The sequence below is a fragment of the Xiphophorus maculatus genome, chromosome 12 (assembly GCF_002775205.1).
Source record: "Xiphophorus maculatus strain JP 163 A chromosome 12, X_maculatus-5.0-male, whole genome shotgun sequence".
Taxonomy (NCBI): Eukaryota; Metazoa; Chordata; class Actinopteri; order Cyprinodontiformes; family Poeciliidae; genus Xiphophorus; species Xiphophorus maculatus.
This window is the reverse complement of record NC_036454.1, coordinates 29,885,605-29,897,625: the sequence shown is the minus strand read 5'-3', so window position 1 is coordinate 29,897,625 and position 12,021 is coordinate 29,885,605. Positions and strand designations below refer to the sequence as shown.

General features: G+C 41.0%; 1 protein-coding gene across 2 annotated transcripts in view; it reads right to left on the bottom strand.

Annotated features, from left to right (window-relative positions):
• The window catches only part of loxl2 (lysyl oxidase like 2), a 45,043-nt gene extending 33,793 nt beyond the window's left edge, over positions 1-11,250 (bottom strand). For both annotated transcript variants that reach the window (XM_014471599.2, XM_023343625.1), the window contains exons 1-3: positions 11,177-11,250; positions 8,609-8,968; positions 7,549-7,724 (exon numbers count right to left, since the gene is read on the bottom strand). In XM_014471599.2, coding sequence (XP_014327085.1) covers positions 7,549-7,724; positions 8,609-8,957 — 525 coding nt within the window. In that variant the 5' untranslated portion in view covers positions 8,958-8,968; positions 11,177-11,250. The remainder of the gene's footprint in view (positions 1-7,548; positions 7,725-8,608; positions 8,969-11,176) is intronic.
• Positions 11,251-12,021: the final 771 nt, after the last annotated feature.

Sequence of the window (12,021 nt, the reverse complement as noted above, 5' to 3'; positions counted from 1 at the left end):
ATAAGTAGATAAATACATGAATAAGTAAATTAATAAAATTTGCATCATTCACTAAGAGAGCAATAATGTTAACGTACAATGTTTTTTGTGAGCCATATGAGCCAAGAGCTGCCGGCTTTTTCCTATCTTTTACTCATGTTGGTTTATCTGACGCCCCATTAAAGGTAGATTCAAATGTGAAGTTAAAAGTTTTCTGAAACATCAACTTCCGTCAAATCTATATGTAGGCTATTTCTCATTTGCAATACATCCTGTTACATACTTTGCACGTGCCTTAGAATGAATGATGTACAATTGACAGTGTGATACCATCATTTTTTTTTTCTTATGACATACTTAATCGTTGCTTGACCAATTCAATTTGAGCCAGCTGGCATTACAAACTAACTTAATTGTAATACAACTGGGATTGAATTGGAATGTATGTAACCTGTCTTTACAGCTAGATTGATTTGAAAAAATTGTTTCTATATGAAATAGAAATGTTTGTTTGGATATGTCTTGTTGTAAACCAGCTCTGTATAAATAAACTCAGTAATTTGACTACGAAACGTTGCCGTTTTAGGAAAGCAGACTGATGCAAATATGGTTTATCCAAAACTTGAGGTCATCCATCATCGACGGCCTGCTTGTGTGCATCCATGTAGGCAAAATCACACTCGCAGCTCTTTAACCAACTGTGTCATGTACATGCGTGATTTAGAGACAGATTTTAAACAGAGGCACTCAGGATCATTAAACTCAGTGGATGCTGCGTTTTGCCTTTAGCACATCCCATGACAACACAATTCTGTCAACTCCTGTGCATAACCTTTTTTGTTGCTGTAGTAATTGCCGATTAAGAGTCTGTTAGAAAAACAAGAATAAGTCAAGTGTGGAGGTTGAAACTGAGAGACACCGTAAGAGGATGGCAAAGGAAAGAAAAGAAAATGAGTAAGCTCCGAAATAAAACAATCTTGTATCTGAAAAGTAAGACAGAGAAAACTGGGCAAATAAGACAATAAAACTACAGATAGTCAGAATCAACTATTGCTGATGACAGGCTATTGTGATCAGTCTATTAGAGAAAAAGCAATCATATAAGCATTCATGGCTAGATTTAATAGAATTTGTTAAAGAGCTCCAACAAGAACACGAGCATTCACCTGCTTTCACATCAATATTTAAATATCAAAGTACATCAAGTCTATCATCAAGTGTCAAAGAGTTTTAAAGAAAGCGTAAACTTCCAAACAGTCACATCGTGGCTCAAACAAAAACAGCCAAAGCGGTTCGCTTCAGCCTTCCTGTGATTTTTGATCTCAGAGGGGTTCAACTCCTGAAGAGCCTGACGTCCTGTCACCATGGCCACCCTGAGTGTTATGCATGAAGCCCACTTTAATTTGAATCTCCATGCACAGAAAACTTTATGCTGCCTTTGTTGGTTTTCAGGAAGAGGCACAATCCCTTGGTGAAACTAAAAACAAACATTTATTCATCCATTATAATTATAAGGCTATTAAGTCGTTGTAATGTCAATTGATTATTGAAAGAAATTCACAATAGAGGGACCAGTCTCTCTATAAGAAAAAATTAAAACTGAACACATAAACACCCATTAATGATAAGAAGCAACAGGAGGAATGACTGCTTAGAAAGACACAGACCGATCGGATGCGTATCCGATTCAAAGGTGATCTAACGTCCTGGTGGGATTCATCCAACCTGAATGTCATTGATACTCGACAAACGTCACTATTCTGCGTCCTGATACGTGTAAGCAGGAAGAAAAGCAACAACCATGGCGTACTGTAAGCCCAGATCTGAAATTTTAGTCAAATACATGGGAGACAGCCTCAGAAAATCCTGTCGCATGACTTTGCTCTGAAGTACCGTGACAGAAAACCGTACGGTCTAGATAAATTTCGAAAACATTTTACCGGAGGAGGCATGCATATCAATGTCAGGACCGATTTTGATACCAATCGTGCGATATTTGTGGGCGTGATGGCGTGATTTCAAAATTATTTTGGGGTCAAAAATTCTCTTCATTTCTCACTCTAGCAGAGGGGAAATCAGTCTGAGGCACACTCTAATTTTAGGAAAAATGAAAAACGTTGGGTCGCTTAGAGACAAATTGTGGACAAACCGTAATTGGTATGGACGAGCCGTCTTCACTTTCAAAGAAATCACGGACATATCTACAAAATGAAATTTGAATGGCATTTCTACGTGAATTCGTGACGACACAGAAAATCCTCAAAAATAGGGTATTTTTAGGATTTTTCCCATTGACTTATAATGGGGGTTTTCCGTCGTTTTTTGCAAATTATGTCGCCATGTTAACCCCAAATCCCACCAAAAGTAATAGCTCCAATGGCGTGAATTTTCGGCACGTTTTGATACCTCATTTGTAGGTGTGCACGCAGCGGTATGAGCCGCATTAACGGTTACGGAAGAAAAATAAAGATTAAAGAGACCCTTGTTGGGTGTAGAGTAATAGGTTCCTGCCATTGCTTTGCATGGCAGGCCCCAATTAAAGAAACGCTTTCTCCGACAATAGTAATAGGTTCCTGCCATTGCTTTGCATGGCAGGCCCCAATTATTTTGGGCTCAAAAAATCTCTTCATTTCTGTCAGGTCTAAATACCTAATTAAACAAAACACAGGAAGACAAGAGAGTTAGATTCTTTGTTTCTCGCGAGGAGAGCAGACAGAGATGTGCTTCCAGTTACAAATCTCCAACCGCTCTGGAAAACACATCTCCCGCTCCTCTATTTTATTGATTTCAGGAAACCCTGCCACACGGGGCGCTGCAACCCTATGGGGTGGGGTCAAAGCATTCATCATATGGTTGCAGCGCTAAATAACATTCACTAGTCTAGACACACGTTATCTATACTCTAAATCTTTCTTGCTCCAGGCCCGGTGTGGAACAAGACACATTGCATAGCTTCAAAGCAACGGCTTTGTATCACAAAGCAGCACAGAGCAGAGTTTATTGTCAGGCCTGTAAAACTCTGCTGGGAGCAATTAACACCTCCGTCTTGTAGGAAGTCCTGCAGGACAACAGCTGCTGAGAGTAGCTGTCACCCCTATTTCCCAGGGAAGTCTCAGGATAGAATCAAAGTTATTTAACACACAGAAACATTATCTAAAATGTAACTACAAGGCTACATGATACAACAAATATTTGATAATTACTAATAATACAATTTATCCAACAATTTCTCACTCTAGCCGAGATCTAAAGGCCCTGGCTCTCACTCTAATTTTCGGAAAAATGAGAAACTTTGGGTCGCTTAGAGACAAATTGTGGACAAACCGTAACTGGTATCGACGAGCCGTCTTCACTTTCGAAGAGATCACAGACGTATCTACAAAATGAAATTCGAATGGTATTTCTACGTGAATTCGTGATGACACAGAAAATCCTCAAAAATAGGGTATTTCCAGGATTTTTCCCATTGACTTATAATGGGGGTTTTTCCGTCATTTTTTGCGAATTATGTCGCCACGTTAAGCCCAAATCCCACCAGAAGTAATAGCTCCAATGGCGTGAATTTTCTGCACGTTTTGATACCTCATTTGTAGGTGTGCACCCAGCGGTATGAGCCGCATTAACGGTTACGGATGAAAAATAAAGAATTGGGAGAATAGCAATAGGTTCCTGCCATTGCTTTGCATGGCAGGCCCCAAAAAGTCTGTAGCTCTCCTGTCGTGAGCAGCTCGCACTGTCTCTATATCAGCTGTGTGACGAATAAAACAGTTCTTCCTCTTGAGTTTATTTGCTGTTTGAAAACAACTACTGTTGGGCAGTATATTAATAAACCAAATCACCCTTTCACAAACAATATCAGCTGTTCGGACGCACAGACGTTTCCCCCAAAACACACTAAGCAATAACACCATGGAACAGCTCACACACTAGTCCAAACAACACCCTGAAACAAAACCCTCTGTGATCTGAGTTTGTTGTTTTTAACTCAAACAGGGATGTCAAAGCAATCAATTGTTAGATTAAAATACTCTAGCAAAAATTTTTGTGCAATGATCGGGACCTTAAAGAGACAGTGTTATGGGTTTTCCAGCCACAATGAAGTAACTATGTTACCTTCAGTTGTTATAAAAATGCTGCAAATTACAAATATGACATGAAATAAATTTTACTTTATAATTAAATACCTTGAAATTGGGCCTCTGTCTCTTTAAGAAAGTCCTGCTCTTTCCAACACTATGCCTTTGGGAAGTCATCACAACATCTCCTTTCTATTAACGCTTTAACAACATTTTAACCAGTGCTCCTATAATGAGCTCAGCTGATGTTCAGTTCTGCCAGGTGTTTGCTAATTGATGCTGGCTAGTCTGAAGGAGCTGAGTGGGGCAGTCACGTGGGAGGGCTGCTCTGTGAGGCGGAAGCTCTGAAGCTTGGACACGGCAGCTCTGAGGAGGAGCTGAACCTCAAAGGCTGAACTAGGTCCATCCAGGCGTTATGAATGGTTGCCACGGGAGATTAAAGTGTTTCTCAAACATGCATGAAAGAATCAAGGCAAAACTCCTGGAATAACATTATAACATGATGTAAAGCTCAAAAAAGTCAATTTTACATAATACTGCCTCTTTAATAAATCTTCTATATTGACTTGATCAAATGACGTGACTGGTCAAACTTGCTTGGAGCCGCAAATTCTGTAGGCAAGTGTGGCACCACAGTTACTAATCGCTTGCTTCATCAAGGCCCATTACTTCCTCTTAAGTTAAACTCTATTTTACAGTCACTATTAATTTCTGGAGGAAATGTCTGTGTTAGTTCCTAAGCTTCCCAAGGAGAAGCAAAAAAAAGAAAAAAAAGAAAGGATAACAGAGTCACAGCATTAAGTCCGATCTGCAGTGAGCTCACAACGTTGGAATGTGCGAGGCCTGCAAGGAGTGCAGAACACTTTGGACTGGTGGTGGTAGCTCAGAGCTGGCTGCTCAGTCCGGTCAGAAGGGCCTTAAAAGTGTTGGCTAAATGACTGACAGTTACGAGCACAAACAGCTCATAATTACCTGCTCAGCTTCACTTTCACTGAGACGCTTAAGGCTATTTTTAAAGGACCCTGCGATCAGCTATCAATTTTGAGTTTTGTTGTACCAAACCCAAAGGGATTTTTTTTTAGCAGTACTGTTTTCTCAATGCAGCGCTACATGGTCACATCTGACAGAAACATTCCAAGTAAGGCCTCAGCATTCGATACTGTCGGATTTTTCTGTGGAACGTAACTCCAATTTATTCATGGAAAATCTGCCTATTTGTGGATCACAGCGTTGTAAGCTGAAATGACTGGGCACGATGCTACTTGACACACTATTGGCTGGTGTTCGCAAATTCCGAACAATCCGGGAGCTACATTTATTTTCCGTGAAGCTGATTCACCCCACATTCCAAGTGCAGACAAAGGAAGACCGAAGATGTTAGCTTCTACAGCAGTGTTAAGACAAGTTAAGACAGTATGTGTATTAATGCTGCTTAGGGTATATTTGGTGTGTGAACTATTGCAACCAGCAGCTAGAAGCCTTTTTAGAGGAGGCCTCAAGTATTCACAGATTTGAACTATGCGCAGGCAACTGTGGTTCCAAATCCCTGGGAATACCTCGAGTCCACTGTACTGGGATTTGGGTTGGGTAAATGTTTATTGAATACAAAAACTCTGACTCTAAGAATTTCCCATGTAGGGATTGTGTAGAAATCCCCCACTGTAAGTAAAATTGTGAATATGAAGCATCAAGACTTTTTGACTTCCAACATATGAGGAAACTTTATCCTTAAACTTTGATGTCCTTCGTTTTTTAAAACAAAACATTTTTTACGGTCTTATAGTTTGATAGAATTGCATCACACTCTTTGTAAAGTTTTCTTAAAATATGCATCATCACAACCCCTACGCAGAGACCGAGGTCTTCCAGAAGGTAGGGCTAGGCCATACAGTCTGTCCCATCTAAATTTGAATGTTACCCATTTACATTTTTCTGACAAGCATTCAATCTAAGCTGTCCCTTGGATAAGTCAAATCTTGCAGCATTTTTTCTCCTGTGCACTGCCTGCTATGATGCGTTCACTCCAAACGCGTCCAGTTTACATTCAAAATCTATGTGGAGCGTCGGACATGTTGGACGTGCTCGGCTCTTCAAACGCTCAAAACACTCCAAACATTTCAAATCGTGCCGCACTGGACACTCGAAACGCCCCGCAACGGCACCACGCGCCTCCACATACACCTTGAATGTAAATCAGACGCCCCTGACGTTCAGAACGTGTTTGGTGTGAACTCAACACCAGCTTTAGAAGACTTTGGAGACTTTGGTTGAGGAGGTGTGAATACTCAATCGAACTGTGATGCAGACAAAAGAAAATAAACTCTGGTCCTCCTACAAATCTCGGCCTGTGTTCAGTTGAAGTGAATTCTGGCACAGTTCCAATGCATATGTGAATGCAAGTGGATCAGAGACCGCTCCAAGAGCAGGAAGCAAACTATAGTACAGGTCATTCTGGGCAAATAGAACCAAAACAAAAACGAGAATCTGGTGCAAGCAGGAGAAATGGCTCGTGGCTTTCTCCCGAATACAAAAGAGAAATCCTTGAATCGCTAAAATCTGGTGCACCTCCATTTTTGTTTACATTTCGTGAAGACGGAAGTTGCACTCATTGTCTTCTTCAGAAGTTTTCTTGTCACTTCCTTCAGTAGTTCTTGTTGCAAGCGAAGGGGTGAGATGGTTTTTCAGTTAGTTTGGATCGTTTGACAGAATGCAGTTTGAAAGCAAACCGCATCAACTGAAAATGTAACAATCGTTGTAGCTTTGGCCCCCAATCGAACTGAGTCTACTGTACTACCAGGTGTGAAAACATCCTTAATGACTCTGAGTAAAGCTGTGGGGCAAAAACACTATTTTGGGCTTCAAACCCGTTCTACAAACTAGACTTTTGAACTGCCTTGTTGCTGAAAATGTGCCGTATAAATAGGATCTTCTTCTTTTGATAATTTTACCAATAATAATAGAAGAATTTTGGTCTTTGTGAGAGAGCTACAACTTAGATTTGTTTTCAACTTTCAGAAAATCAGGAATTCTGTTTACTAACCCTACTTTAGAGACTACATGATCACTGAACACTGCATATTCACCACAAGATCTCACAAAGGCTCATGATGAGTTTTATGGATATAACAAAATATCTCGCCCATTCCTAATTAAATAATTCATAATAAAACCCTATGAGATGTCTTTGCCAAAGAGAACTTGAGTGTTTTACTACTGACACCCTTTATTTATGTAGGTTCTCCTATTTTGAAATTAAAAGGGAAGTACAGTTATACTCAAGAAATCGGAATATGCATTCAGAAGAGGTCAGTTTGTCAGGTTAAATAACAAGCTCAAATAACAAGAAAAACATTACATTTTAAAGTTGTTGTTGGACAGAAGTTACATCAGAACAAACCAAAAGCACCACCTGGTATCTCCGAGGCCCACAGACCACAAGGACAATAATAAGAAGGAAATATGAAAGACGCATGCAGCTTTTGGAGACGTTTACCTCCACATGATTGGGCAATGTGTTGACAAATTTAAATCCAGGGATCCTGCGGTCGCTGCACACGACGCCTACATCTTCGGTGTGTTTGCAGTCTGAAACACCAATCCCGTTGGATGGACACAGAGCCAGCGTCCTCTCTTTTCCAGTGCACTGGAGATTGTCAAACCAGATGGGTCCTTATGGGATAAAACAGAAATTAAGGTTTCATCATATTGTTAGCATTCAACACTCTGCCTTGGTTTTGTTGCCGTAAAATATTTCAAGTTTACACTAAGGTTTTGCGATATGTAACATTTTCCCAACCAATGTTCATCAGGTCAACAAATGACTATGGGTGATATACTCGCACAGCGGCCATTTTCTAGGCAGAACGATGATTTGCCAATTTAGAACACTAAAGTCCATTTCCAGGCACATAGTGCCATTTTACAGCACAATCAAATTCAAATTCAGTATAAAAAATACTTCATTGATCCTAAAGGGCAATTAAATGTTGTTGTAGCTCATATTAATTCAAATTCTTCAAAGAGTTACTGTAGATGGTGATGGCTGTTGAAAGGAAAGATTTCCAGCATCAGTTTGTATTACAGCGAATTTGAAGAAGCCTCTGACTGAAGACACTCTGTTTTTCCAAGTCAGTCTCATGAAGAGGATGATCAGGTTTGTTCATTTCCATGATTTGCTGACTTTCTGTTAGACGTTTGAGTAAATAAATCACCGCTGAACTTGGAGGAACTCTGGGGAAAATAAAAGCTTTGCTTGCAGCTGCAAGGAGTTTGCGTGCGCCATTAAAAACAGAATTCTTTTTTTTCCCCGTGGGATGCATCTTGTGGCTTCAGTCAAGCATTATTATTAATTAAGATAGCAACTCAAAGGCCAAAAATAAAACGGAAAATCCCTCTTAAAAAATCGACTGGTGAATGGCTCAGCTTATTATCAATGGTCAATAAATCCGTGCAGTCGCCCAACCTTAGTTTACACACCACTGGGATGTATTACCCCAATAAATATCATGTACAAAAATAATAGATGTGACGTATTGAGAATGTCTGTGCCTTACCTTCTCCTTTCCCATATTTGGAAGATGGGACCCATGAGACTGCTTCCTGGTAGCCCAGTTCCTTGCACACCACCTGGGCACCATGGATGGTGAAGTCATCGTCGCAGACAGTGCCCCATGTACCGTTGTAGTAAACCTCAACTCGACCCTCATTATGCTTCCTCTTTTGTCCTGCTAGTCGGAGCTGAATCCTGGGGGTATCTGAAGCCAGGACCGGGGGGGTGTACTGTTCCTGTTCAGGGTCTGGGTAGCCCGGCGGGTATCCGAGATATTCGTACTGGGCGTGGGCCAGCCTCAACACCACCAAGAAGATGCTAACCCAGTAGGATAGCTTTTGTTTTGCCAACATTTTGATAGGAACTGTTAAAATAAAAATAAGTAAGAAGGAGCAGTCATTAAAAGTTGCTAGCAGTCGATTAAAGGTTGGGACAATATTCTCCCTAGTTTTGGCCTAAATTTCCAGATAAAGTTGCCATCAGTGTGCACTATAGTCAGCTGGCAAGTTGGGTCAGCACAAAAATCTGCTAGTGTTAGACAGCGTGAAGACTGGAGTCTGCAGGTGTATGAGTGGAAATGACCCGACCTGATCCGACCTGACCCGACCGCAGTCACAGTCAAACAAACTGATAACCCACTCAACTGCAACTCCACTAATAGACATTGAAAAAGAGAGACTGGAACAGTGTTAGTTTGTGGGACAGTGTCACAAAACTAAAGGTTTGTAGGGCGCCAGATTATTTAGTCAGCTTTACACAACCTTTTTTGAGTTAGCTCTTATCAAAGAGCTTAGGGTGTTTTCACACCTGATAATCCGGTAGACTTGGTTCGACTAGAGACCAAAATTGCCACATTTGTTACAGTTTCAACTGGTGCGGTTCGCTGTCACACTGCACTCTGTTAGATGAACAAAATCCTTTGAGCTACCTGTTCACCCCGTCGCCTCTGGCGACGCTGCACCAAGAACCACTAAAGGAAACAACACAAAAACCTCAAAGGAAGACACTAAGCGTCACTTCTTTCTTCACGAAATGTAAATAAAAACTGAGTGCCATCAGATTTTCGTGGTTGTAGTTGTGTTCAGTCGATGGTAAAAGACAATGAGCCATTTCTCCCACTATCGCTACAGTACCGTGTTTGTTTTGGTTGTGTTTCCCCAGAATGCACTGCACTGTAGTCCACTTTTTTTTAGAGGTCTCTGGTCCACCTGGCATCGACATGTATAATTGAACTGCACCACAGTTCACTTCGACCGCGCCCAGGTCTGTAGGCGGACGAAAGTTGACCTTTCTGGTCTTCATCAGAGTTCAATTAAATCTCCCCAAACAAACTGGATTTCTGGGCAAACAAACTAGAATTACACTGGACTGAACAGGGTTGGTGTGAATGCACCGTAAAATGTGGCGGGTGAATTAACCCTGTGTTCTACAGGTAGAACATAGAATGAGTTGGGTCTACAGAGACACCGCCTCACATCCCAGAAGAACCCACAGGACCGGTTACATGTAGTTCCCCAGTGTCCAGTCGAAGTCCTGGTCAACAAGCACAGCTTGAAATGTTCTGTCACTGCAGCGAGTTGATGTCATGGGATTTTTTAAACTGTTAAGCCTCACATGTAGAAACAAAACAAGAAGCCATAAAACAGGATTAACACGTCATTCCAGAACCAAGAAAACATCCACTACTGGACTGAAAAACACACAGGGAGCTGATGTTATTGGATGACTTCACCGCAGATGTGCCTGTCCTGTGTGGTGTGAAAACATCTGGCTGCAGACTCTCTGCGTTCCTCACTGTAACGTGGCAGCAGTTACACAAGCTGATCCGCACACGGGGAACGGGTGGAATGAGGCTCTGGCCTCTTGACGGGTGAACAACAGCACCGCCATCATTAGGCAGTTGGTTGTGCTTTGATCCGAGCTGGGTTTTCTCAGCGGCTCTCTCTTCCCACAGCGATCATGAGGCATGCAGACTGGGTGACGCTGGAGCTGAAACATCTGAACACATTGAGGCTGTGCAGAATTTCCTTCGGTTTGAGGGAAAACTAAACACGGATCAGAAAACCTGAAATATGGAACGGGAATCATGCTGTCTGATATTTTCCTACACAAGCTCTGGTCTAAGGACTATTTAAGGGTTTGTTGTGACGTGAACCTTTTTTTTCCCCCACCGGGGACGGTAGGGGTCTATGGATCAACTGGAAAGGTCAAAATGTCAATTTGCAGGAATGCCAGCAACTCTTTGAGTGACCCTTGCCAAACAGTGCAAGCAGCCACTAAGAAGAAAAAGCCAAATCGCTTTGTGATTACAAATTTATCTGATGGAGAAATGTAGTCAATCTGAGGCACAAAAAGGAGGTCCTACAGTCAGGGCATGTCAACTCAGGCATAGAAACAGACTCCTTGGGTTTTGAAATTATTTTCATCATGCTCTTAAATTGTATTGTAGTGCAGATTAGAACACATAAGCATGTCATGCACAGAATAAATGAATGTTTGAAAAGGTTTTTTTAAAGACGGACTCAAAGTTTGGGCTCAGAGACTGAAAAGTTCCAGATGCAGCTGAACTTACTGTAATTTCCCCGAGATGAAGCTCCTTCTCTGGATCCTGAAGTCAGCTGCTCCTCTTTCTGCCGCGCTCCGAACTTTCACTGCTCTGGATGCAAATCAGGTCCGGCGGAGGGAGTGGCCCACACCAATGAGGCCCCGCCCACTGACTCTGTCCGATAATAGGCTCTGCCCCAGCTGCAGCGTTAGAGAATAGTTCTGGATGCTGCCTCCACGTGACTATAGGAAATTTGAGAGACACTATAAAAACATCACAGCAACATTACTGTCAGTAGCAAACAACAAACTCAACGGTTACTTTCATAAAGAAGAAATTAAAACAGAAATGTACTTATTTTCCTTTTCCCAAACATCTCAGAAAACCCAGTAAAACCTTCCCAAACAATAGGCTACAAATAAGGGTTTCAACAATTTCCTTCTTAATAAATTTGTCACTTCTCAAAATATTTCTTTATTGTGAATCTTTTTCCAAGGCAAACAAATAAAAAGACATAAAAAAAATTTCCGCCCTTTCCAGTGGAGACATCTAAAGACACAGGAAGTGACCAAAACACAGAACAGAAAAATCCTTTATTGTCCCACAGTGGGAAAACTCAGGTCTAACAGCTGCAAAGTGACAGAACATTGAGGTAGACTCACACAAAGATTAAAGTACTAATATATATATATATATATATATATATATATATATATATATATATATATATATATATATATATATATATGTCAGCTCAGGTATCTTAAATATATATATATATGAGAAACAAAATTAATATACTCATGAAGGGCAAATTATAACATAAAATACAGTTATCCATCTGAATACACTCAGTTATTTTGGTTCATCAA